Genomic DNA, 27,424 nt, shown 5'->3' on the forward strand with positions numbered 1-27,424 from the left:
AGACACGCCCCGTTTTCTTAGGCGGCCTTTAGACTTACGGCGCAGTCTGAAGGCCTCTGTATGAGGCACCTTTCTTTGAACAGTAAAATACTCCACATCACATCCAGCTGTTTTTTGATTCGCAAAAAGCACAGATCGATTCAACAATTCACTAAGAATAACTACTCAGTAATGTAGTATGAATCAGCATGATTTTCTATGTGCACTAGATCCTCATGGAAATATTTCCTCTGTATGAATTTTATTTTGGGGGAAAAAAACATTAGATGTATTATTTGCAAAGACAAAGATAATGGTAATGTTTAATATTGCCATCACTGATCAAAACATTGTTCTTAAACAGTGAGCATCAGGGAATACACCTTTGTAAAAATAATATAAGCTCATCGAGATCTCTACTGGGTCTCTGTTCCAGTAATGTAGCCACTACAGTGGTAAAAATGATCAGATGAATATGGTCACATTCACAAAATCTCTTTATTTCTTCTTAGTTAGTTGTAGCTGGAGAGATTTCAATCATGCTTCAGATCACTTCAGATACCTTCAGATGTAACTGAATGTTTAGCTCGAAGGAAGAGAGATTAGGGGTGCTTTCTCATCGGGGGTTAACAAACATTTTATTACCAAACGATTCACATTTCCATCAAATTAGAGCTTCCATCAAACCTGACTCGTTCCGGACCAGTAAAACCATTTGGTGGGACTGCTGGTCCAGACCGAGGACCAATACTAGCTGCTGAGCCAGCACGTCTAACTACACTATCGTTAGCTGGATGGCTAACATCTAGCTAGCAAATAAGATTACATTAACTATTTTACACGAGGATCAGACAAAGTTTGCAAAGAACTTTGTACAGAGTGACTGATAAAACGTCTAAATTAAACAGTAACGAGAAGCTAATGATAAATAATAGTAGGATCTAATTGCTTGACTGTTGCACTACAGCTCAGGCCCTGCCAAGGCTGGCAGTCACTTCATGTCTAAGTGTAACCCCATCTTCTTACGAAACAGCAGAATAAGCTTTGAAAAACTGATTTCTGGAGAAAACCAACATTAGCACAGGGGAAACTAGCTAGCTAACTGTCAGGATTAGACACGGGAGATGGAAAAGGGGCTGTTTTGTCATTGAAACATTTGGAGATGGGCGACCAGCCAGTAGAGGCGCTAGACCCGTGGTGGCTCCACTTCTGAGAGATGATGGGCAGTCCTGTTTTTCTACAGTTTTTGATAGTAGCTACCATTTAAACTACATATTCAGGGAAATACCAGCTCGTCCAAATGTTAATTTAAGAAAATCTACTCAAACTATTCACAGTCTTCCTCCAGTCCAATCAAATATCCTACTCGTAAAAAAGACAAACGGCTAAAACTAAAACAATGCTAGTGCTAATGTTAACAAATTATGAAGGGGTTGATTCTTGGAAAATATTACAATATCACGTCGCCTGATTGCATTTATGCATTTATTTTTTCTTAGCTCCTCACGGACACACACACGCTAACCTTTTTGCGTTTGTGCTGCAACGTCCAGCAGATGTCGCTGTTCTTCTGTTGTTCTACTTGAGTTCTGTTGTGCAACGCTATAATCAGGCACAAGCCTAATTTCTATTATATCTTTCACCATTTTCTAGATCATTCCACTTAAAACAACATGTAGAAACCGCAAACCACGTTTTCACACTGCATTTCCAGTGCAAATTATACAATAACTATCTCTTCCAACCTCATCTCATCCCCCAATCTCCCCCCCCACACACACACGTGTATTCAGAAACAATCTGGCAATCTGTTCAAACTACAGCCAGAGTTCAAGCCAAGACTTCATCCGAGCTGCTGTCAAGATGTTTCTGCTGTATAGAGCAGTCTGCGCCTCCCCCTATAAATAGCTGAAAGCAGACTGTGAGCCTCACCAAAGTCCCAGAGCAACCCCTGCCTCCCTCCAGCTCTCTGACCACTCTGCCAATACTAGTCTCCTCTCTGGCTAGACGATGGATCCCCAACTGCTCTGAAAGCCAGCAGGACCGATCGGATTCATGAAAAGGAGGTTTTATTAGTCCAACATCTTGTTGATTTGGTTAGAGAGAATCCACAAGGCTTCCTTGAGACACCAGGCAAACTCTGCAGGTGTGAACTTTCTTTACAGGCAGGTAAGATGGACTGTGCACCATCCTCTTATTTTAAGGTCATTCTTGATGATTTAACTATTGTAAGTAAAAATGATGCTGTTAAAGTGTGTTTTTAATGATGAATGGACAGAACCAAAAGTTACTGTTGAGGGAAAAAGTTAAGGGGAGTTCAGTTGTTACAGATCATTAGGTAAATAAGATATTTCGAGACACTATTCCAATTTCAGAATATTCTTAATAGTGTCTGATTTGTAGATTTTTCTGATTAACATAAAACAGTAGTGTTAATATACTAACTGGACTAAAAAGTAATGCTGGTGGGGAACTGAATCAAATAGATCAGTGGTACTGAACTCTGGGACCACCTGTCCTGCACAGTTTCCTTGCCTCAGAACATCTGATTTAGCTTAAAAGAGGCTTGATATTCGACCAATGGGCTGGATCAGATGTGTTGGGGGAAGGAAATGTTTGGAAAATGTGCACTGATATAGACTGTCCATGACTTATGTTTCATAGTCCATAAAACACAATGTCCTGTAATACCTAATGCCCAATAATACCTGGATCCACTTTACTGTGGTTAATCATGCTCTTCTGGATGCTTCTTCTCTCCATCTCTCTCCCCTTTACTCACATGCACATTTTCTCTCTGACTCAGGCCATGGGTAAATCTCAGCATGTAGTGGTGATTCTGGCGTGTGTGTGGCTCCCCTCCTGTTTGTGCCAGACGTCCCCTCCTCAACACGACCAGCTAAAGTTCCGTCTGGCCGGCTACCCGCGCAAACACAACGAGGGCAGGGTGGAGGTCTTCTATAACGGCGAGTGGGGCACGATCTGTGACGATGACTTCACTTTGTCTAATGCCCATGTGTTGTGCCGCCATCTGGGCTTTGTGGAGGGCCTCAGCTGGTCACACAGCGCCAAGTATGGAGCAGGCACAGGTTGGTAAAGCCTTACTATCGTACCAAGAATGTTCTCCTTAAGGTGTTCGAATTGCAGAGATACAAGTGATGATACTGTTATTAGTTTTACAACACATTTATACACTCAATCAAGGTACTTATGACTTATTACCTTTTTAAGCGATGCCATAGAAGAACCACTTTTGGTTCTATAAAGAATCAAAGAGATGTTGTAACAAAAAACAGCAGGGCAAGACTCAAGATTCATCTGTCCACAGCAACATATTTCTAGAAGTCCTGGTGTTTGTCGAGGAGTTCTCTGGCAAACTTTAGTTTTGCCCTAATGTTTGTTTTGACAGCGTTTGAAGGATTCCTCCTTAACACTGCCATGAAAATCCCATGATGGTAGATGCATATACTTTGACATCAACTGTGGCAAGAGCTACCTGATTGAGTGTGTTTATATGCATGTGTTCTGATTTTTGCAGATTATGTAAGATTTGGTAATCAGATTATGATGTCGTAGGAAACTTCTCTCTGCATCTTGTGTTGTTTGCTCTTGGACTGAACTTGCTAGGATGGCCTGACCTGGCTATGGGCTGTTGTTCTCCATTTGTAAATTATTTTGTGGACAGTAGAAGGGCTGATTCCTAAATATTCTGAGATCTTTTTAAAACCCAGACACAGACTCATATGCATCTCCAACCTTCTTTCTGAAGCTCTCACAAGTCTTTTTGGATCTGGCCGTGGTGATACCACTCACTTTAACAATCAAGAACAAATCAAACTAAATGTCTGAGGATTAAATAAGACAGGCTCCTCCAGAATCCTCCCCTACCATGTTCTAATCATCTGCAGCTGTGTTTTCTTCAGCTTTCTTTGTGTAGTACATGAATTCCATCTCTCAGAATTGTTCAAATGAGGATCAACTGCCTATATGGAGTGTCCTAATCTTTTTCACGTGACTGTACATGGTGGTCTGTGCAGGTAAGATATGGCTGGATAACGTGATGTGCTCAGGCTCTGAGAACAGCATTGAGAAGTGTCTGTCTCGAGGCTGGGGCAACAGCGACTGCACTCATGAGGAGGATGCAGGGGTCATCTGTAAGGATGAGAGACTGCCCGGCTTCCTGGACTCCAACATCATTGAGGTAAGCTGAATATGCCATGAGTAAGGGGCTACGGATGAAGTGGAATGTACAGTCAAAGTAACCGGGAATTGGAATTCCCAGTCAGGATGCTGTCTTTTGCCTTTGACCAGAAGCTGGGAGTTTATTATTTTCGAAAATCCATTACATGGAGAGTTATTCAAACACACTTCATTGATTGATGTCTGTATTTAGTGTAAGTCTGTACACATGTTGCTCATGTCACATTGAACAGTAAAAGACAAGCACTTTGTGTTTCAAGCTTTTTTCACATGCCCAAACCAATTATTGTGCTCTGAGAAGAGCTATTTGATGTGATTAAGGCAAGTAATTAGCTTCTTAGAAAACAGAACAATGGAGACAGTTCTGTCAAAGCCATGTCATTATTTGACTGAATCCCTCTGATGATTACAGGCACATTACAAACTGAGGATACGGCTGCGTCTCAGTTCAGAGAAAACACACACTCTGCATATTGTTTTCTTACAGAAAAGTTAGCCTTCCATTTTCTATCACTAATTCGGTTAAGTTATTCATGAGTGACTTCCTAGGCAATAAACTTTTTAATCTCTCACTCTGAGTGATTTTTCCATTTGCTCTGGGGAAATGTGCTCATTCATTCGTGCAGTCTGCAGTGCAGACTAACCCCCTGTTTATTTTCTAACCACTCTCTTTCACCCCTCTCTCTCACGCACTCTCACTCATGCCACCTCCCCCCTTCCCCACGTTCTCCCTCGGTTTTAAATCTCTCTCGTTTCCACCCGCTGTCTCTAACTGTCTGGAGTCGTTTCCCTCTGTCTCAGGGAGAGTTGCTCATTCTTCTTTTCCTCCTCTTCTCTGCACAGAATGAAGCCCACGGGCTGAAAAGAGGGTGGGGGTGTGGGGTGGGCTCTGTGCTGGAGCCAACAGTGCGGGCCACAGGCTCTGCTCTAAATTAACCTCGTATGATCTGCCTGTATGAACACTGGCTTCAGAGAGAGTGAGAGAGAGAGCGAGGATGCGGGGGGAGAGAGAAGGAAGAGAATGAGGGGGGAGAGAGAGTCAGGGACAAGAAAATGTGACAGAGAGAGAGAGAGAGAGAGAGAGAGAGAGAGAGAGAGAGAGAGAGAGAGAGAGAAAGAGGGAGGGAGACAGATTGAGAGAGCAAGAAATAGGAGGAGCAAGAAAGAGAGAGTAAAAGCTAAAAAAAAGGGAATGAGAAAGAAAAAGAGCGAGGAGAGAGAGAGAAAGAGAGAGAGACAGAGAGAAAGAGAAAGAGAAAGAGAGAGGGGAAAAGACAGAGAGAAGGAAAAGGGAGGAGTAAAAGTAGAGACATAGAAAACAACAGGGAGAAGAGAGGGGCAAAGAGAGAGAGCACAAAGCCGAAGCAGAGGGAAAATGAAAGAGAGCAAAGGGGGAAGGGAGATGTTGGTCCTCAACCAGAATATCACTAATCTGATCAGAATAACTCAGTTACAGCTCACCAGAGACAAATACAAGTCCTATTAGGAAATTCCCACCAAATCACAGAGTAAAATGCGGTGTTATTTGGCCATAAAACGACCACGCTGACCAGGTACGGACTAAGTCAGCACAGCTTGGCTGTGGAGCCTGGCAGACACAAGAGATCCTGGGTTCCTCAAGAAAACAGAACATGCCAGCAGCGCCAATTAAATAGAACAGAGACAGAACCTCACTTTCTGACAGAATGCCCAAAATACACAGAGACCCGCCAACAGTTCTACACAGAAATCAGCAACGGACATCCTAAATTGCATATAGATATGTTTGTATTTCATATAGATGTTAACTGTAATCTGTTCAATTTTCCTACTGTTAAAACTCTGAAACCTGTAACTCAGAGAGAGAGAGAGAGAGAGAGAGAGAGAGAGGGAGGGAGGGAGAGAGAGAGAGAGAGGGAGGGAGAGAGAGAGAGTCTGAGAGCAGAGTTTTCAATGAGGGGAGAGATGTGTAAGAGGCCGTGCTCAGCTGTCCAGTGGGCAGCTTTGTACCGGAAGATTGAAAGAACGCAGTGATCTCAAGACGGCTGTTAGAAACAGCTGTCTAACACTGGACTCGCACACAGACACAACTGTGTCCACGTAGACTGGAATGCTGCAAATGAAAGATTTCAGATCCAGACTCAGCAAAATGTCCAAAACACTAAAAAGAGCTCGGTTGTGTTTTGAAGTGTCTCCAGTAAACAGGAACTAAGAGGAACTATATCAAACTATAAACTCTTGCTTCTGTTTTCTGCTCTTGAGATTTCAAAATAGAAAAAAAGTATAATACATGCTCACCAGAAAGCCACACACACAAACAATCTAACCACCCCCTTTCCACTCACACACACACACACACACACACACACACACACACACACACACACATGCGCACATGAGTTGGATTGGATTTCACATGAGTTGGATTGGAGTTAACCAAACGCAGCCTAAAGGAAACGCTTCTCGCTCTCTGCTCAGACAAGGACAAGCATTCCACGGCACTGATTCAGCAGACAGAGTGTGCATACGTGCATATGTGTGTATCCACATGTACTCGCTGCTGTCGCCTGGGCTTCCTTGCACATGTGCACAGTTGCTCCTCTTTTCTAAAGCTGATAAAAGGTTTAAAACCTTGCTGCAGTCCAAATGCATGATAATGATGTTTGGGTTAAGTTATGTTGTCTTGCTGTCATTGCATATTTACCTGGCAATTTTCATATGACTACCAGTCTCCATTCGTAAGTATCTGTTTGCAGGCTGCTTAAAGAAGCCTGGTTTTAATAAGCCTGGTTTACTTACGTCAGTGCTGCGTGAAAGAATGTGCCTCCATTTTCATGGATATTACTGTGTTGTAATTGGAGATAAGCGTGTATTCACTCTGGAGTACAGATATTTTACTCCATATCTAATTCTGCTGTATCACACAGTATTACCCTGATCCATAAGTATTTGGACAGTGGTACTATATTTGCAGCAGTCAGGATGTGAATGAATTTGAATTCATCTGCAGTTGTGTAGGAATTACAGCTATTGTTGCACACTCTCTATATTTTCACCAGGTCAGAAGTAACTGTACAAACTACTATAGTTTTTTTAAACTTGGATTCAGAAAGTATACATCAGCAGTCACATCAGCAATAAACATCAGTGCCCCAGTTCCTTTGGCAGCTGTACATGACCATGCCATAACAGTACCTCTGCCATATTTGACAGATGATGTGGTTTCCTTCGGATCATGAACTTTTCCTTTCCTTCTCCATTACAAGTCGAATCTTCTTGTTCCAGAACTGAGTAGGCTTTTAAATCAGGCTTTATTTCAAATCCTTTGAGATGGTGTACAGAGGCAAGATTACAAATATTGCCCAGTCATTGTCAGAATACGTATATATGTGTATGTGTGACTTTTAATCTGGAAAAAAGATTAAATTCATGCAAACAGTGATTGTTCAAATCTTTATCTGCTCGCTCCTATGCAAATTGCTTAAACCATTGTTGGACATCACTGAGCAGAAGGGGTTATACTACTGCTACTCTACCTCATTACCACCCTCAGTAACCATTGGGTGTTTCAGATGCAGGTGGATGAGAACAGGATGGAGGAGGTCCGCTTGCGCCCCCTATCTGCTGCCCACGCTGCCAGAATGCCAGTTACTGAAGGCGTAGTGGAGGTGAAATACAATGATGGCTGGGGTCAAATCTGCAATGTCGGCTGGACCGCCAGGAACTCTCATGTGGTCTGCGGCATGATGGGATTCCCTTCAGAGAGAAATGCTGCAAAGAGGCCGCACAGGTAGGAGATCTGCACACACACAGCCGCTTAGGCACTTTCCCTTTGACCTAAATATTGCAGTGTAGATGACAACAGACTGAGTCCAAGGTGTGTCATTTCTTTCATCTTTGGAGGAGATGCTGCTTGGAGACAGAGTTTGGTTGTGTTTAGACATGGTGGTGTCAATACACAGCGAACTGAATGTTCATCCTGGAGTTATGATCACTGCCCAGCCAGAAACATCTAAGACATTAAATGCAAACAGAGTAATCATTGGAAAATGCTCACCTTTGCAGTAAAGCATGCTTTTTTAGAGGTACCATCCTATGGGACAGCCTCTAGCCTTCATTCCTTCACATAGGAGCATAACAAGCTTTTTTTTGACAGCACAGTAGGCTATATTTGCATTTAGAGTTAAACTTGCCAAAGGCATTCCTAAAGAATTTTGTAGCAGCATACTTTGTCCTGTGCAGATGATTGAAAATGCGTTTTATAGTTGTGGCCAGTGAAGGGTTCCTAGAAGCTGAGACACCTAATTTGCTGCTGGCTGCCTGTTGTCTGACCCAAAGTCTGGTCTGTTTTTTTCTGTTTTTGTGTTGAAGTGTGTGTCTTAATTCAGTGAAGAATGTGTTGTGGAGTGGTTGTTTATGTTATGGAAAGCATCTGAAAAAGGCATTTATGTAAACACTTGAGAGCCGTCCATATTTGTGTGTGTGTGTGTGTGTGTGTGCATATGTGTGTGGTTATGATGGAAAATCTCAGGATTCGGTAGCTCTCTGCAATGAGGCATTATACTACATAATCCTAGAACTGCTTCCAGAAATGACTGTTTTGAAGGGTTTGGCCATACAACCAAGCTATATTAGCTCTGTATAAGAAATATGTTTGGGTAATAATCTCATTTAATAAAGTCCAGTTAGAGGACCTCATGCCAAGGTCCAAAATATCATAATGACTATCAACATTTCATGTATTTGTTATTTTGTATTTTATTTATCAATTGATTTACAATTACAATTTAATGTATTTCAACAATATTTATTGTCAGTTTTCACACTGAACTCGACAAATCATACATAACAAGAAGTGTAAGCAGGAGTAGGGATGGAAACACAACAATTCAAAAAGACCAGCAAACTTATACCTTCTAGCTTTTTATATGTAATACTAAAATTGGTCAAATAATAATAATAATAATAATAATAATAATCATGTTATAATACCCATAAAACACCCTGCCTGTCCCTCTCCAACATAACGTGATTCTATAAAACACTTTATTATGTCAAAGATTGTTTTCATTAACAGTGAAGACGTGGTGAAGCTTTGTGAAATTGGCGTGCTGATACACTGCTGATACACATTAGCAGCACTGAACTCTGAACACTGATTGATGTCATTTCATTGTTTTATGAACAAGTCCACCTCAAGCCCCTGTATCTCTTTATTTCTTGCTCTATCTCTCACTGTTTGTCTGTCTCTGAAACAGCTGTCCACGTCAGAGAGCAGACAGTGTTACAGATTCACACCAGATGGTAAAATGTAAGCAGTGAACGCTGTGACAGACAGACCATGTCTGTGAGTGATAGAGGACGAGTCTGAGCACACGTGAGAGAACCAGGCAGCGCACAGAGCGGGAAAAGACTGTATACAGAAGGGGCGGAGAGAGAAAAAAACAGAGAGAGACTGATCGACTCTACGAACTCACTGAGTCAGTTACTTTGCATTAGAGACTCGAGCCCTAGAGAATTCATTCAAAGACCTGTGCATTAGCAAAAAAACAAATGCTCATCATTAAGCTCCAGAAATAGACATCCGCCATTTGTCTGTATGACTAATTAAGAGACAGTATTCTGCCAAAAGCACTTTATTTTTGCTTACCATGCATGGCATCAGGGCCTATTAACTGACTAAACAAAAACTACTGCAGATTTGACACTTATTTTTGTGTGGCTTTTAAATTCTGATTATATTTGGCAGGTTACGTTGCTCTTTTTAAAACCTATTGTTGTGCATTAGGTCAAAAGGTCATGCTCTCTCATGCAAAATTAGCAGTTTGCATATTTTTCACATAGAATTGAATATTTGAATGCAAAGCATTTCGATACAATTAGCATGCACAGTTAATTCCCCTAATACCCTGTAGGGTGTTCTTTTTTAGCATATGGTTCATTCATCCTCTTGCAGACATACTGCTGAACCACAGGTCTAAAAAGAGGTTTGAAAGTCTGTTTAGTGGAGTGATGAAACAAAACTAGAACTTTTGCTAGTTGAAAAAAACACCCTGCCTACCATCAATGCTCTGGGATTGTTTTGCTTCCCGGAAACCTGCAGCTTGTGCAGGGCAAGATGGATTCAATCAAGTATCAGGAAATCCTGAAAGGACATGTTATGCCTTCTGTGAGGAAGCTGGAGCTTGGGAGTCATTGGACCTTCCAACAAGACATTGATATCAAGCCTACTCAAAGTCCTGCAAGGTTTGGTTTCAGAAGAAGTCCTGCAAGATTCTGGAGTGGCTATCACAGTCGCCTGACTTAAACACCATAGAAAATCTTTGATGGGATTGGAAGAAGGTGGTTGCAGCAAGAATATTAGTGAACTGGAGGCCATTACTGATTAGTAATGCTCTAAGATTCCTCAGGAACGCTGCCAAAAGCTGGTGTCTGGCTATGCATCATGTTTACAGCTAAAGGGAGCTCTGCTAAGACATAAAGATGCATGTCTTTAAGAGGTTTAAGAGGTATGATTTGGAGAAAGCACAGTTTTATTTGTTGCGTTGAGCTATTTCAATTGGTCTTATCGCAAACGGCTGAAAATTTGTACATTTCGCTAATAAATCTTTTTTCCTCTATTTTTCTGCAAAAATAGAGGAAAATCATTTGGGTATTTTTTCACAGCACTGTAGATCAATTTCTGTTCTCCTTTAGAAATATAGAGGTCTGAGGCAGAACAAGTTTTCACAAGAAAATGGTTTAAAGAACTTTATTGATTTCTTTCTGTCACACACCTGACTTACAGACTGAATTGGAGGTGAAGGAGTTCATAAAGCTGTGGGCAACACACACACACACATACACGTGCATGAGAGGTAAGCAGGGGTGTGTGAAAACCACAGTGACTCAACTTTACCTCAGAACACTGCAGAGCAATGTTAAATCATAGCTGACTTCCCATGGCTATGCCATCTCCACTGTATGTCTGAGCCTGTCAAGAGCCTTTAGGGTGTGTTGGACATGAATGGAGCCTGACAAGCTTCTTGAATAACCCAGAATTAGAAAGTAGTGTTTGAAAAGAAATGAATCTGATTTCTAATTAGAAATGAAGTCAGCTGTTAAGCTCTGTTAGAGTATTTTAATGGTGACTAATATGGCTTATGACACTGTGTATTATGTTTTTAAGTATATTTCTCCTGAAGTTAACTTAGAACAGTTGTGTGGTTTTATAATGAAAACACTGGTTTTAAAATGAAACACTCCTTATATTTTTTTATGAAAATAAATTGAATCACAATTTAATCATTTCAAAACCAGCTGTTAATCTGGCTCCTCCTTAGTGTAAGTGTACAAAGTGTGTCTTCCTAAGTTCTTAATTTTTGCTTCAGCTTATGATTAAGACTGTAAGAGAGAGGAAAGAATGTCATGTGGAGTCAAAAATGATAGATGATGGTTAAAAGGGAGGTGATGGGGTGGTGGAGAGTTGCACAGACTTGCCGTAGACATGTGAACAAAGTATAGATGGAATTTATAGGACGTAAGGCTCAAGGCTAACATGGCTTTACCCTCTGTTTAAGTCTGAGCAACCAGGGAGGCTAAGGCTAAAGCTAAGGCAAGAGCTAAACCTGGCATGCAAAAGCTTGAGTGTGCCCTGTCGTCCCTCATATCCAGCGACCGTCGCCTCTATACTTCACTGCAGGGTCCTGGGACGGACAGGGGGTCCCTGTGCAGTCCTGTAGCCGGGGAGATCCGCTACCCTGCCCTACTGGCACAGCACATAGCCAACTGCTGAAGCAGAAAGGTGATGGGTGCCGGACAGTAGGGACAAATCCCTCAGTGAGGGACCCTCAATCATAACTACATTTCAAAAGAGAAACCTTAAAAACGCAACTTTTCTGTTACGAGGCTGTGTGCTGCCATAGTAACGTGAACAAATTTTTAATTATAAATATTAAGATCACGCCAGAGAGGTCATCAGAGAGGTCTGATGATTTCTTTTTGGCGAGTTTCATATTTGTACTTTGTGTTTTCTATTGAAACTTTGTTGAACACTTCACTTAACACCCAAGTTTAGTATTGTACAAAAACAGGATATCAAAATGTTTCCAGGGGCTTTAAAGCAGCAGTATGGAAAATTTGTAATTCCTGCTTCTGGGCTCCTTCTACAGTCAGAAAGTGTAATGCACGCTTTGAGCCACCCCTGAAGTATTTCTGGAAGTGGTGAGAGATACAGAACCGACATTGAAGTGAAAGAAGCATGTGGACTAAGGCGTTAGAGTAATATTTCAGGCTGCTTACATAATGCTGCTTTAATCACCATATATGGGCAGTTTGGACTGGTAAGTGAATGGTACAGTAGATTTTGAATCTTTTAAAATGTTTACATACTACAAAAAAAGTGAAGAACAGTGAGTTTCCATCATATGGGCTCTTTAAATATCAAAAAAACATTAACCCCACTATAATTAAAAAGTGAAAAGTGCTTATCTTATTTTATAGTAGTGAAAGTTTAACCATCTCAATAGCAAACTCACACTGGAAGGTCAGCAATCTCTGCTAGAATGTCAGAAACGCGTCGAATGAGTAGATTACATCTTTTCACACTTATTTAACCAAAGACATTATAAGTCTTACACATGATGGAATTAAAAGTGAAATGCTGTGCATAGGCCTCTAGGCCTTCCTTCCTTCCTTCCTTGCTGTTCAATAGATATGCTACAAATATTTTATATGGTCTCATTCTGTCCATTAGCATTAGCGATTGTTACCATAAAAATAGTAAGAATGCTTTATATTGACATGTTCTGTGTGGATATGCTTACTTAGCCGTATACATCCTCTTTCTGTAGTCACCGCAGTGTGTATAGGATTCACTCTGTGGCCTGCACTGGGAATGAGGCTCATCTCTCTGCATGCACCATGGAGTTCAGTAAGAACACCAGCTCCCCCTGTCCTGGTGGAGGACCTGTTGTGGTCAGCTGTGTGCCGGGGCCCCAGTTTAGTCAAGGTCGGGGGCGCAAGACCAAAGTAAATCCTGTGGTAAGCCCAACATTTAAAAGGTCTTCTAAAACTGTGTCTCTGGAAATAGGCCACAATGGGGATGATTTTGTCTCATGCCAGCTTTATTAAACCCTGAAATACTGTTTAGATATATCACAAATGTTGTCATGCAGTTGGTGTAGTATAGTGGGTAACAACACAACAACAACAATAAGCATGTAATATTGAAAACAGTACTAACTCTGTGCCTGTGGACCAGTCTAAGGTGCGTCTGAAGGGTGGCGCGAGTGCTGGTGAAGGCCGAGTTGAGGTGCTGAAAGGCTCTGAATGGGGCACAGTATGTGACGACATCTGGAACCTGCAGTCGGCCAGCGTGGTGTGCAGGGAGCTGGGGTTCGGTACAGCTAAAGAGGCTCTAACTGGGGCTCGCATGGGCCAAGGTGGGCAACATTCTTACTATTGCCCTGTTGGGCGTTTTGGTCTGTGACTAAAAACAGAATCTTTGAGCCTTTGTGTGATAATGATTTAGCAGTTATTGTGCTGTTTTTAGTCCATGTCATATTTGAAATGCCTGGGGTCAAATTTAAAGTTAGTAAGTAATGAGTTACAGGCATTTTACTTGATCCCAGAATAATCATTATTTTAGTTATTCAAAGATCACTTGGAACGTTTGCCTGTGAAAACAGATTGAATCTGCTGTGTAACTCCTCTGCAGGTATGGGTCCTATCTACATGAATGAGGTGCAGTGTCGTGGGGATGAGAAGAGCTTGTGGAAATGCCCACATAAGAGCATTACTGCTGAGAACTGCAAACACATGGAAGATGCCTCTGTGAAGTGCAACGTCCCTTATATGGGCTTTGAGAAAACGGTCAGACAGTCTCTATGCTCCAGAGCTCATAGATTAATAATGTGTATGTAGGACACTTTGTCCAGTCAGCCAATGTTCTCATACAAAAGAAAAGCTGGAAACCAATAGATGCACAATGAACCCTATATATATATTTTACCTGGCTTTAAAGGGGAAAATCAGTTTTTAAGACCTTTGACACATCAGTGCGATCATTAAATAAAATACATTAAATAAATTATTGTCTTAGAAAATTGTAACATACATAAAAAATGAATATAATTTATAATATATTACATATTTCCAAAGTTATTGAATAAATAAGAAAATAAAAAGATATGTTTTCTTCTCCTGGATGGATTATCCGCACCATTTTTAGTTGTTCTTTATGATTATGATTTTTTGTTTAAATAAGAAATAAAGACATTTTATTATTTTTTTAAATAAATGATCACAACTTCAAATACATTTGAAGAACTAGAATTGCCTGGAAATGAATTGGGTTAAAAAGACATGAGTGTGTAGTTGACGTTGCAAGAATACATTAGATTGCTGTACTTTAGTAACTGTTAACCAAATCAAGCTTTGAAAAACGAAGACCCTGTTTACACCTGGTCACTTGGGCCTAGTATCTTGACTGTATCCTGATGAGATTTTAGCAACGTGCATTTAGACTGGGGAGTGAAATTGCACCTCTAGTTGGTCAGCCTGAAATCTAAATGCAGTGTGGGACATAATATGCAAATTCACTTTCAAAACTCACTCCAGTTATTACTGGTGTTGTACTGGGAGGGTTTTTGGTTGTTGTGTGTGTGTCTTGGAGAGACGCGTTTGCACTGCTATAACAAAATATCAATCCCTCAAATGCATCTCAGACAACCTCCTGACGTGGTTTGAGTGATCAGCTTGGTATTGAGGGTTGGGTGTGTTTACACTTACATTTTTATGCGGTTTGGTCTTATCCATAACCCTGATACTCAAGACATGTGAAGCGACCAGGTGTAAACAGGGTCTCTATCTCATATACAGTTTAATTTCGAAGAGGTGACATTTGGATTAACACAAAAAGAGTTTAGAACTGTAACAAAGTTTTTTATATATGGTATTTAAAAACATGCTTCTGAAGATAATACCTGCTTTATTTGCAGCTAATGCATTCCTTCCAGTCTATTTATATATGCTATGCCACTGTCACTATAAAAGCTTGTAGTACAGAGCTTTACTTTTATGTAGTAGCTATGGTTTAACACTTGAGAGCAAACAGTTTATACTGAGCTGTTCAGAGTGGCAGTTTGTCTGTGATCAAATGAGTGAGCCTACTGAAACAGGTTCCTGTATACAGTATGCAAATACTGTACATTAATGCTTATTATAAGGCACGTGAGTGACATGGCGAATAGCTGAAGACGCTGCAACTCTGAACAACTACCGCTTAACTACTTCTCACCTCATGGTTCAAAGTCGAGAGTTGTTTGACTTTTGACCTTTTGCTTTTCTCTGCCCCTCGCTGCTCTTCTCTAACACCATCTCAGATCCGGCTGACCGGGGGGCGTACGCAGTTGGAGGGGCGCGTGGAACTTCAGGCCCCTAATGCCAGTAGTTTAGACCAGTGGGGGCTGATCTGTGGGGACGGCTGGACCTCTCGAGAGGCCATGGTGGCCTGCAGGCAGCTGGGGCTGGGACATGCTAGCAGCGGCCTCAGCGTAAGAGAACTCCCAGAGTATTACACCAGAGGTGCCCGGCTCAGCTGCTGTAGACTTTCATTCCAACCCTAATCTTACACACCTGGCTCTAATGTTCAGGAGAACTTGAAGACCTTGGTAAGCAGGCTCAGATGTGTTGGATTATGGTTTGAATTGAACTTTGGTAGGAGCTGGATTTTAATGAGCATGGCAGTCTGTGTGTTGTACAAATACACTACTGAGATGTTTAACAGCAAAAAAAAAAACAGTACCAGTATTTAGTCATACAGCAGCTGGACAGTAATAACAGAGTGTAGGGATGAGTTGTGGAACCCTGATCTCTGAGTTCCAGAGAGAGTAAGGGCATCCCTGATGTCCTCAAGTAAGAAATTGTTAAATTTCACTTATTGTTGTAAGTTAAAATAAGTTAAATCTAAGTTTCTAATGAACTAATTTGAGAGTACAGTCCCAATTTGTTTTTGGAAAAAAACTATTATATCACATATACAACGTGCCATAACCGCGTGTATATGTCACGTTAATTTTAATATGTAAAATCTAGCAAATACACGAATAGATATATAGATAGATGAATGTAGCAATAAAAATCTAGATTAAGTGCTCTTACGGGTATATTGTGCCCTAGGTGGGGAACTTGGACACCAGTCTGCCAAGTACACTGACTACGCTATACTAACCATCAAGCTAGAGAATGGACAGAGTCTAGAGTCAGGAACCACCCATATCCACTATGTGTCCAAATGTTTGTGGATACTCCTTCTAATGAATGCATCCAGCTACTTTAAGTTGCACATATCGCAGGTGCAGATGTGCAAATGCGCACACACAAAGGTTGTCTGGTTCTTGTAGAGACATTTTGCCAATATAGTATACCTCCAATTGGCACTATGCCTAATGCCAGGCATGGGCTAGGGGGGTATAAAGCCCCCCCAGCACTAAGCTGTGGAGCAGTGGAACTGTGTTCCCTGGAATGATGGTTGGTGCTCCATCCAGTACTTTTGGGATGAGTTAAGGATTTAGAGATGAGGTGGGGTCCTGACCTGACTAACACTCTTGTTGCCAAATCCAGTGAAATCCTCACAGCAGTTCTTCACAATCTATTAAAAAAGCCTTCCCTAGACAGTAGACACAGTTACTCAAACAGCAGCATAAACTACCCTTGATGTCAGAGGAAACACGGAATGAGCAGGTGTCCCAATACTTTTGTCCACATAGTGCATTTGGGTGGTTCCTGACTTTCGACTACAGTATGGTTAATGTCTCCCAGTCCAGTGTCTCTTAGGCCCTTTAGATTGTTCAAGCTTTGGCTTAATCCCAACTCCTAACACACCTGAACCAAGTAACCATGAATATGGAATACATGGTCCAGTGGCACTAGGATAGAGCTAAAAAAACTGTGGACTGTCTGTCTTATCCTGAGATAGTGAAGTAGAGAGCTTGCATGCTTAGTCCTCGCAGTGGGGGTCTGTGTGCAGATCCGTATGGTCGGGGGCAGGACGGATTATGAGGGCAGACTGGAGGTTCAGATTGGGTCCAGATGGGGCACTTTGTGCAGTGATGGATGGACCACTAAAGAGGCCATGGTGGCCTGCAGACAGCTAGGCCTCAGCTATGCCCTGCATGCGATCACAGTGAGTAAGAGGACTACTGTATCAGTAGAGTAGATTACTGTTCATTTTGTAAATGCAGTACAAACACTAGTGCTATGGGATTGTAGAAAAACCAGGTAACACACAACATAAACGATGAAGAATCATGGATCTGTTCTCCATAACTCCCGGGGTATATTTCACAAAGACGGATTGCTCAATGATTGTGATCATTTACGACAAAACTTAGAAAGGTTTGCTGAATAGGAACATCCCCTAGCTAGCTCTAGCTCTTCTCAAATTGCACACAACTAGACTTTTTAACTCAACTCTGGAATTCAGTATTGTGAAATTCTCCTGGTGGTTTCATCTCTCACTGTCTGGAGATTACTGTTGGAAACACCCCTAATCTTTGTATTTTGATGTCTTCTGTGTTGCTAAGGAAACGTGGTACTGGGACAGCAGTAATGTGACCGAAATGGTGATGAGTGGGGTGAAGTGTCGTGGAGATGAGATGACTCTGAGCGACTGTCAGCACCATCAGGTGGTCAGCTGTAAGAGAGCAGGAGCTCAGTTTGCTGCTGGGGTTATCTGCTCAGACTGTGAGTGACACACACTGGCCAGTCACACCTACACTAATTCCAAATACACTGATGTCCAAATGTTTCTGGATTCCTGTCTAAGGTATGCATTCAGCTACACTAAGTTGCCCCCATTGCTGGAACAGATCTGCAAATGCACACACAGCTTGCCCAGTCCCTGTAGAGAAGTATTGTCAACAGAATAAACAGATAAACATGAACCTACTGGCATCATGCCTAATGCCAGGCATGGGCTAGAGGGGTATAAAGCCCCCAGTATTGAGCTGTGGAGCAGTGGAACTGTGTTCTCTGGAATAATGGTGCTCCATCCAATACTTTTGACATAAGTTGGGGAGTTGGGAGATGAGGTGGGGTGGTGATCATCCAACATTCAGAGCCCACAGGGCTCTTGCTGCTGAATGCAATCAAATCCTCACAGCAATGCTCCACAATCTAGCAGAAAGCTGTCCCTGGACAGTAGAGATTTAAACAGAGGCAAGACCAACTTTTTTTTTATAATACCCTTGATTTAGGTAACAATGAATCAGCAGGTGTCCCAATACTTTTGTCCAAATGGTGTACTTGCAATTAAAATAATTGTTCAGATACACACACTAACATTAAATATCTATTTTGTTAAGTTTAAATTAGGTAAATTGTAAAAGGGAGGGACAACACAGTCAGTCAGTCAACACATTAGAGGATATAGAAGGACACAGGTATTTAGGTCTTAAGTAAATGTTCTGTTGCTTTTATTAAACATTCATATCATCCCCTTCTTTCCCAAATTCTCAGCGGCATCGGACCTGGTCTTGAATGCACCTCTGGTGGAGAAGAGTGTGTACATTGAAGACCGGCCCCTGCATTTGCTTTATTGTGCAGCAGAAGAGAACTGCCTGTCTAAATCTGCTGTCAGTGCCAACTGGCCTTATGGCCACCGCCGCCTCCTTCGCTTCTCCTCTGAGATCCACAATGTGGGACGAGCCGACTTCCGGCCCCGTTTGGGGCGCCATTCCTGGGTGTGGCATGAATGCCATAGGTAAACGCATGGCTTTCTCCATGACTTGGGTTGATGTCACAGCTAGCTGCCTATGAGTGCATGGTTACCAGATGCGACATGATGACTGCTCGTAAACTAACCAGAAAAATTGGGGGATAAAAAGAACTTTATATATTAGTTCTCTAAATAATGAATGAGATTAATCAGTGATCCCACAAACTCATCATTGTCTCACATGAATGCTTTTTCACACAACATGAATTTGATGGGATAATCGCAAATCTGGCAACCGGGAAAGAAACGAATGCATGAAGAAAACTGTAGTGACCTTACAGCTTGAAATCCCTTCTGTTTTCCGGACTGTTCAGACTGTTGTAGCAGTTTGACAATTATGGCTTGTGCTTGGTACTAGGATTTGAGAGAGAAAGAGGTGAATGTACTAGGATTTGAGAGGGCAAGGGGGTAAATGTATCAGGATTTGAGAGGGAAAGGGGTGAATGTACTAGAATTTGAGAGGGAAAGGGGTGAATGTACTAGGATTTGAGAGGAAAAGGCGTGAATGTACTAAAATTTGATAGGGCAAGGGGGTGAATGTACTAGAATTTGAGAGGGCAAGGGGATGAATGTACTAGAATTTGAGAGGGCAAGGGGATGAATGTACTAGGATTTGAGAGGGTGAGGGGGTGAATGTACTAGAATTTGAGAGAGAAAGTGTTGAGTGACCCTCTGATAGGGTGAATGATAGTTACTGCCTATGTGGTGGGTCTGTGCGGTTTCTTTTAGTCACAGTTAAATCCTACCTCACTTCAAAGCAAACGCCTGCAAATGTGCTTGAGACGTTACAATGCTCAAATTCAGTGCATGGACCTTCATGCAGAAACATGAATGCATTATTTCTGTTCCTTACACACTGCTCAGATGTAAATCCAGGGAAATGTATGAGCAGAAATGCAGATGGTACTAATACTGAAGACAGTGATACTAATATCAATATAGTAATAATAATAACTTACTGATAAAGGACTATTGCTGTGGTTTAAGCAACCACTGAAGAACTGTTTAGGCTACCACACATCAATGTTGTTTCTTTGTAGTAGGTGTCTTTTCCCACAGGGACGGCTCTTGTTTTGATGGCAGCTGTTGTACTGATTTGACCATGTGCTTATGTACTCTGAACCTTATTCAACATCTTTCTATCTGTTACTTTTGGAAAGAGCTGCTTTGAGAGAAACAGGCCCAGAACGGGCCGAAAACAGTGTGTGGTGACCGGTACTACTGTTCCAAAATCCACTCAGGTCTCCCAGCATGCATTAGGTCACTCAGAATTTATGCTTTGTGCAGTTCTTAATGGGAAAACCTGGTGTGTGCTGGAAGTCATGAGACATACAGAGCCTAGCTTCTGCCTCAAGCCAGGGAGAGAGAAAGAGAGACCAGTGTTTACTCCGTGGGTTCGGCTCCCCACCTACATCACTGAATGTTACCAGGATAATGTGTTCTTAATTTCCTTCTAGAAAACACATAGCAGCTCAGAGCTACGTACCCCTAGGTTCTTTGACATTTTAGATGTCTTATGACCATTTGTAGCCTAACATGAAAAATGATTTGGTCTAGATTTATATCTGGAAATGATCATAAAGGCTATTGCTAAGTGCTTATTGAGTATGTGTGTGGTTTTCTCTTACAGGCACTATCATAGCATGGACATTTTTACCAACTATGATCTGCTGGATCTCAACGGCACTAAAGTGGCTGATGGTCATAAAGCCAGCTTCTGTTTGGAGGACACTGACTGCCATGAGGGTAAGGCGAAGGTTACAGTATGGTTGTAGTGGTATACAGTAGTGATTCTATCCTATTCTGATTCTTCTATGGTTCTATTTGGGCTAAGATGAATACAAAGATCTCAGTGGACCCCAGCAGCCTCCCCCCCTTCCAACTCTAAATCAGAATGCCACCACGGCTGGGAGAGCTTTATGTGGCTGTAGCTGATGATAGGGCCAACACTTAGACAGTTGGGCCACTCAGGAGCCCTACTAAACGGATCAAGTCCATTGACTTGACTGATTTTCTGCCATAATGAAAGCTTGAGTACATTTAGGGAACTGGGGACCATTCCAAAATTAGGAGGGAATCGCGAATGCACCAAGACCATGGCAGTGACCAAAATGGGATCTCTACTTCCTTTTGAGCAATATGTTGCTTAGAAACATAAGCCCACCATTAACAAACTACATAGAAAGATATCTGAAATTCACAGTGTTCAGTGGCCCCTAATTATGGCTGCGTCCTAATTGTGTACTACACACTAATACTATAAGGTATAGACTATACTATAATCTTCATAGTGGGCAGGTTAGTACTAACCAGTTTTGTTCTAACAGGAAGTGATAAAGTGTTGCTATGCTAACATACATTACAAATAATTGTTCCTGACGTGAGGAGATCCCTCCCCCTTTTCTGAACTGACCGGTTCTGAGTACGTATCTTGGATATTTGAGTATGCTCAACTTTGACACTTGTCTTATAGTACACAATTGGGACGCATCCTTATATCATCTTCGCTTATATGAGCAAATCAACTCTGTTGCTTAGTAACAAGACTTAAAATGCATTTTAGTCCACATTCAGCTCATGTAGCGAGCTATGATGTTTACTATAAATTATGACTGCATTGTGGGACATTGTAGTGCCCTCAATATCATGTTTGAATTCCACTTTACGATTCAGAAAAATTGCCAACACACTCATCAGTGTCGTTTGGGTCACAGACCATGTTTATCTCCATCTGCCTAGTCAGGTTAGCTGTCTACAATAAAAAGGGAAGCAAATGTTATAATGTCCTCTTTTCTTTGGAGCAGGTATTTCGAAACGATACGAGTGTGCCAACTTTGGTGAGCAGGGCATCACAGTTGGCTGTTGGGACACCTACAGACATGACATTGACTGCCAGTGGATTGACATCAGTGATGTTAAACCAGGAAACTACATACTTCAGGTGAACGTTCACTTCAAGGCACACTGAGTTACACTGACAATCTTATCAAGACGTCTCGGCGTGCAGAGACTTCGCTCTTTGCTGTTGTAGGTTCTACTTTTGTAGCGCTGAACCACATAACTATGCCAAACTTGGTCCCATAGGACCCCACTGACAAACATTTTGCTCAAAATGTTGTATTAAATATGATGTTAATGGACTGTCCTCTTGTGGTAGACACAAGCTACTGCAACTGTACAGTCAACCTTTTAAGAATCTAAGGATCAAACAGTTAATAGGATTAAGTCGATTTTCTGTGGTAATGAATCTTTGAGTATACAGAAGGGGAGGGGAAGGGGGTGCTGTTGGGTGGATTCAGGATTAAGATTAACCTAAAACTGATCAAGAACACAGTCATTTATTTCCTTTAGCTCTTTCTCCTTCAGCTGACCCTAGACTTACTTACAGCACTTACTTACTTTGCCTTTGGATAATGGCTTCTCTCTGTCACAGGTTGTAATAAACCCCAACTTTGAGGTAGCAGAGAGTGACTTCACCAATAACGCCATGCGCTGCAACTGCAAATATGATGGCAATAGGGTCTGGTTGCACAAATGCCATCTAGGTAAGTCATAATGTCAGTACCTCCACACAAATGCCTGCAGTTTCATAGACTGTACAGTATCCAGTAAAACCGAAAGCTTTCCAGAATTTATACTTTTGTACAAATCACTTTATCCGTCTTGAGTATCAGGGTTGTATCTGGATAAGGCCAAACCACATAAAATCACACTTCAGGAGGAGGTCTGAGACGCATTTGAGCCATGTTATAGCAGCGTAAACGCATCCAATGTCTCTCCATCACATATTCCACAACCAAAACCCCTCCCAGTTCAACTGAAATAGAAGTAATATTGCCACACAACAAGCGGATCTGCATATTCCTTCCCACACAGCCATCGGATTTCAGTCTCACTAACAGGAGATGTGGCATTTGACTACCCTGTGTAAATGCATGTGGCTAAAATCTTATCAGGATACGATCCAGATACCAGGCGGAAACAAGATCTAACATCCTCTACAGAATGCCAGGCCAGTTTCTTATTTTTCCCCATTCTTTTTCCAGGTGATTCCTACAGCGAGGAGGCAGAGAAGCAGTTTGAACTTTATCCTGGGCAGCTAAATAACCAGATCTCGTAACACCGACAGACAATCCCTGGATCTACTCTAAGCCACTCTGGGAAATGAACAGCTTTATAATATACTTAACTACTTTATTTATTCCCATTGTAAACCACCAAGTCCTGATTTGAAAGGTCTCCTTGCCCACTTTAAATAGCAGTGGCCTTTGGGTGCTTTTAATCATGGTCAAGTCACTAACAAATTTTTTTTTTTTAAAAGTTAGATGAGGAAGATTGCTTACATCTACCAGAGCCATGCTGAAAGGAGCTTAGATAAGCCCTTTGTTCATTTGAATAAGAGGAAAGAGCTAAAGGGAAATGCACAAGAGAACAGCACTTCCTCATGCACAGGCCTGGCCAGTTAAGAGCTTTAACAGACTACAGTCAGGTTTCCAACTGGAAGAAAATCAGCTTAAATCCCTGTTAAGAGACTTAATGTCAATGTACTGATTGCAATATAAATGCAGATAAATTTGTATTTTCAACCTGCTCTTTTGGTTTAGTTTTTGTCCTCAAGTCCTAGTTCAGTAGCTTCCAGTTTGTTTTTTTGCAGAGCTGGATTCTTAATTTCAATTAAGTCTTCTAATCCAATTAGTTCAATTTAAACCCAAGTCAATCCTCCACTAATATAACCTGGATGCACAACTAGAGCTCAAATGGGTGCATTCTCTGTTATGCGTTAAGCAAGTTCTGTTTCAGTACCCAGTGAAGTTCAGAGAAGAGTTCTCTGAAACTAGAGTCATTAATTTTTCAGGGTAACCATTGGTTCTTTGAGCACAACATGCTGCCATGTAAGTGTCTCAATTAACTCGCTACTGTGAATGTCGTTAGACTTGGGTGGGGGACTTAACTGAAGAAACCTCAGGAGTCCTGCTTAAACTACAATTAAAGACAAGCTCAGACGTCATCAACTGCATATTTTATTGATCTTACAATGGTACATCTTAGAGTGCAAGTGACAAACACAGTGAGAAAGTGACAAAAAGGAAAGTTCTGAAAGGAAAAACATGGAAAAATATGACTGACAAATCAATTTAAGCCAGCTCCTCCTCTCCTTCCTCCTCAAACTCTCCTTCCTCTTCTGCGGTAGCATCCTGGTATTGCTGGTACTCTGACACAAGGTCATTCATATTGCTCTCCGCTTCTGTGAATTCCATCTCATCCATGCCCTCACCTGTATACCAGTGCAAGAAGGCCTTGCGCCTGAACATGGCCGTGAACTGCTCAGAAATGCGCTTGAAGAGCTCCTGAATGGCAGTGCTGTTGCCAATGAAGGTGGCAGCCATCTTGAGGCCACGGGGTGGAATGTCGCAGACGGCAGTCTTGACGTTGTTGGGGATCCACTCAACGAAGTAGCTGCTGTTCTTGTTCTGCACATTCAGCATCTGCTCATCCACCTCCTTCATGGACATGCGGCCACGGAAGACGGCGGCGACGGTGAGGTAGCGGCCATGTCGTGGATCGCAGGCAGCCATCATGTTTTTGGCGTCAAACATCTGCTGTGTGAGCTCTGGGACAGTGAGGGCACGGTACTGCTGGCTACCTCTGCTGGTGAGAGGGGCAAAGCCGGGCATGAAGAAGTGCAGACGGGGGAATGGCACCATGTTGACGGCCAGTTTGCGCAGATCAGCATTAAGCTGACCGGGGAACCTCAAGCATGTCGTGACACCGCTCATGGTGGCGGAGACGAGATGGTTGAGGTCACCATATGTAGGTGTCGTGAGTTTTAGTGTGCGGAAGCAGATGTCGTACAGGGCTTCGTTGTCGATGCAGTACGTCTCATCTGTGTTTTCAACCAACTGATGGACCGACAGTGTGGCGTTGTAGGGCTCCACAACTGTGTCGGAGACTTTGGGAGATGGTACAACACTGAAGGTGTTCATGATGCGGTCTGGGTACTCCTCACGGATCTTGCTGATGAGGAGGGTGCCCATGCCAGAGCCAGTGCCACCACCCAGAGAGTGAGTGAGCTGGAAGCCCTGCAGGCAGTCGCAGCTTTCAGCCTCCTTGCGGACCACATCCAGAACAGAGTCCACCAGCTCTGCTCCTTCTGTGTAGTGGCCCTTAGCCCAGTTATTACCAGCACCACTCTGGCCTGCAAAGGAAGCATTCATTCATTTATTTATTTCATGCAAACATGATAGGCACAAGATAGAACTACATGCAAACTGAGCTAGCACTCGGGTATTCAAATGAGTATGGCATTCTAAATTTGACTGCAATGCCCTGCAGACATATTAGATTTCGGGGAAGTAAAAATGAGTTGACGCAGAACAAGTCCATGATGATTACCAAAAACGAAGTTGTCAGGCCTGAAGATCTGTCCGAAAGGTCCAGACCTCACCGAGTCCATGGTACCCGGCTCCAAATCCACCAGCACAGCACGTGGGACATACTTGCCACCTGGAAACCAGTAAAAATATTAAAACATTGGAATGTGGAATTAAATACTGAAAATAATAAAAATAAAATAACCATCAGGGCCGAGTCAAGTCTCACCAGAGGCCTCATTGTAGTAGACATTAATTCGGTCCAGCTGAAGATCACTGTCGCCATGGTAACTGCCTGTCGGGTCAATACCATGCTCATCACTAATCACTTCCCAGAACTGAGGACAGAAGAGAAAACTCAAATTAAAGACCAGAAATAAATTTATTAACATTTAATAAACGCAGAGCAGGTTAGAGACTCAACCGAGCTGCTGCCCCCGTTAACGAGAACCTTTCAACAAGTCGTCGCTTGTAACGGTATGAGGCGCTGCTCAGGCAAAATGGAGTTTGCCAAGTCACTGAGGCCATTTTACACGACCGGCTCTGACTGGTTTTTGTCTGCGCAGCAAGCTCACGGAAGACCATCTAAAACGAAAACATGAGCCAAAACTTGGTTTTACATCATGAACGACGGCTTAAAGGACACGCCAACTCCGCAGGGCGTCGGTCTTGCCGGCTGAGCGCCTTTTCCATGAGCTGAACCAGATGCAACCGGCCATGTTAGCTACGACAGCGCGCCGCAGGGCCAACACCCTTCAGCAGCCCGCATTGTTTCACCATTAGTTCATGCACAGTAAGCCGCTTTCCGGAGAGCAAAAATAGCTACAGAGGCTCAAAGAAAGCCTTTTCACACGTTTTTAGCTTGTACAGACGGTTTAACATTTTTAAATGTTTTTTTTTTACCCTAGCTGGTTGTTTTCAGGAGCCAACTTGTTGCATTTTTTTTTTGAACGGCTAGTCTATTTTTATTCGACTACAGCTTATTAAAAAAAGAAAAGAAAAACATGACATATTTAAACGTGTCGAATTTATAATCGATAGCCAACATTAAAATCCCTACGAGTTAAAATAGACCAAGGCCTTATTGGGGATGGCGGGCCAATTTCAGTAGACACCGTTAGTACAGAAAGCCAGGCTGAATAAAATCAGATTAAACGATAAAAGAATAAAAAACAACAACAATTCGTTTCTTACCTTGGCACCAATTTGGTTGCCGCACTGTCCAGCCTGCAAATGAACGATCTCCCTCATTTTTCTCGCTGTAGAACAAATAAATTAGCTGAAAGAAACCCCCGGTCTTACACTGCCCAGCTACAATGAGACAGTAATATGAGAAGTGCTCCTACTTATTCAGTCTGAAGGCATAGCCTAGATTTCCTCGATTCCCATTGGTCGCTCCGTGTCCTGCACCCGCCCTCGCTCCGAGCTGATTGGTGGGCGCTTGTCAGGAGCCTCATGACACAATTTACGGCCATTGGCTAAAGAAACACATATGGTCACTGATTGGCAAAGAGTGTCAAAACAAAGTTTTCAAATTTTTTCATATCTTACCTGAGCGCTCAACATGCAATGACCGTTTCTTCGGACCCCCTCCCGCCCCCACCCCCGCCCCCGACTCCAACTCATGTTCATATTTCGCGGTAAAAACAACGGCCAGAGCAGTGTGGAGCCTGTCTGTTTAGTGTGTGTCAAATAGGTATGTAGGCCACAGGGTTTTCTATTTCAACATATTTAAACATATGAGCACATGCTTGTCCTTTGAACAAAACTAAGTGATGGAGATAACATGACTGGACAGATCAAATGTATCTGAATTTGAATAATAATTTGTAAAAATGTTATTGGAACTGGCCAGGACACTCCCAAATGTATCCATACTTAAAATGGCCAAAATTAGTATCATGCGTAGCACATCAGCACATAAAAGATGGTTAGGAGCCTGTCTTATTTAAACCTCAGCCATTAGTTTGATTTACACTTGATTGTTGAAGAGAGTGGTGTCACCATGGCCAGATATAAAAAGCTCCTTAAGAAAGAAGACTGGATGTGTGGGAGTCTGGATGAACTGATTTAAAAATATATCATTTTTTGAATAATTAGAAACCTTCTCTGTTAAGTATGTTTTAAAATAAATAAA

The 27,424-nt window shown here is 42.1% G+C and overlaps 2 protein-coding genes across 3 annotated transcripts; one reads left to right on the top strand and one right to left on the bottom strand.

Moving 5' to 3' along the window:
- The first annotated feature begins 1,945 nt into the window (after window positions 1–1,945).
- On the top strand, window positions 1,946–23,502 carry loxl3a (lysyl oxidase-like 3a). Of its 2 annotated transcripts, XM_072663958.1 has the most exons (15): window positions 1,946–2,148; window positions 2,786–3,068; window positions 4,017–4,180; window positions 7,731–7,948; window positions 12,990–13,179; window positions 13,400–13,580; window positions 13,856–14,010; window positions 15,522–15,692; window positions 17,168–17,323; window positions 17,724–17,883; window positions 18,658–18,901; window positions 20,547–20,662; window positions 21,721–21,857; window positions 22,350–22,461; window positions 22,963–23,502. In XM_072663958.1, exons 2-15 carry the CDS (start codon window positions 2,789–2,791, stop codon window positions 23,034–23,036), a joined length of 2,358 nt encoding a protein of 785 aa, XP_072520059.1. In that variant the 5' UTR covers window positions 1,946–2,148; window positions 2,786–2,788; the 3' UTR covers window positions 23,037–23,502. The 2 variants fall into 2 exon arrangements, with proteins under 2 accessions (XP_072520059.1, XP_072520058.1); XM_072663957.1 differs by lacking the exon at window positions 17,168–17,323.
- Window positions 23,503–23,924: 422 nt separating this feature from the next.
- tubb4b (tubulin, beta 4B class IVb) lies at window positions 23,925–26,619 on the bottom strand. Its single transcript, XM_072663959.1, has 4 exons — window positions 26,482–26,619; window positions 25,517–25,625; window positions 25,310–25,420; window positions 23,925–25,112 (listed from the first exon to the last, which is right to left on the bottom strand). Exons 1-4 carry the CDS (start codon window positions 26,536–26,538, stop codon window positions 24,052–24,054), a joined length of 1,338 nt encoding a protein of 445 aa, XP_072520060.1. The 5' UTR covers window positions 26,539–26,619; the 3' UTR covers window positions 23,925–24,051.
- Window positions 26,620–27,424: the final 805 nt, after the last annotated feature.

This window comes from Salminus brasiliensis, chromosome 19 (assembly GCF_030463535.1).
Source record: "Salminus brasiliensis chromosome 19, fSalBra1.hap2, whole genome shotgun sequence".
Taxonomy (NCBI): domain Eukaryota; kingdom Metazoa; phylum Chordata; class Actinopteri; order Characiformes; family Bryconidae; genus Salminus; species Salminus brasiliensis.

Bases quoted from the DNA above. Each gene is read 5' to 3' on its own strand.
- tubb4b (XM_072663959.1), bottom strand. From the start codon at position 26,538: ATGAGGGAGATCGTTCATTTGCAGGCTGGACAGTGCGGCAACCAAATT. The intron at 25,626-26,481 runs GTAAGAAACGAA...TTCTGTCCTCAG, and splicing joins GCAACCAAATTGGTGCCAAG to TTCTGGGAAGTGATTAGTGA. The intron at 25,113-25,309 runs GTAATCATCATG...CTTCCTTTGCAG, and splicing joins GCCTGACAACTTCGTTTTTG to GCCAGAGTGGTGCTGGTAAT.
- loxl3a (XM_072663958.1), top strand. From the start codon at position 2,789: ATGGGTAAATCTCAGCATGTAGTGGTGATTCTGGCGTGTGTGTGGCTC. The intron at 13,581-13,855 runs GTGGGCAACATT...ACTCCTCTGCAG, and splicing joins TGGGGCTCGCATGGGCCAAG to GTATGGGTCCTATCTACATG. The intron at 14,011-15,521 runs GTCAGACAGTCT...ACACCATCTCAG, and splicing joins ATATGGGCTTTGAGAAAACG to ATCCGGCTGACCGGGGGGCG.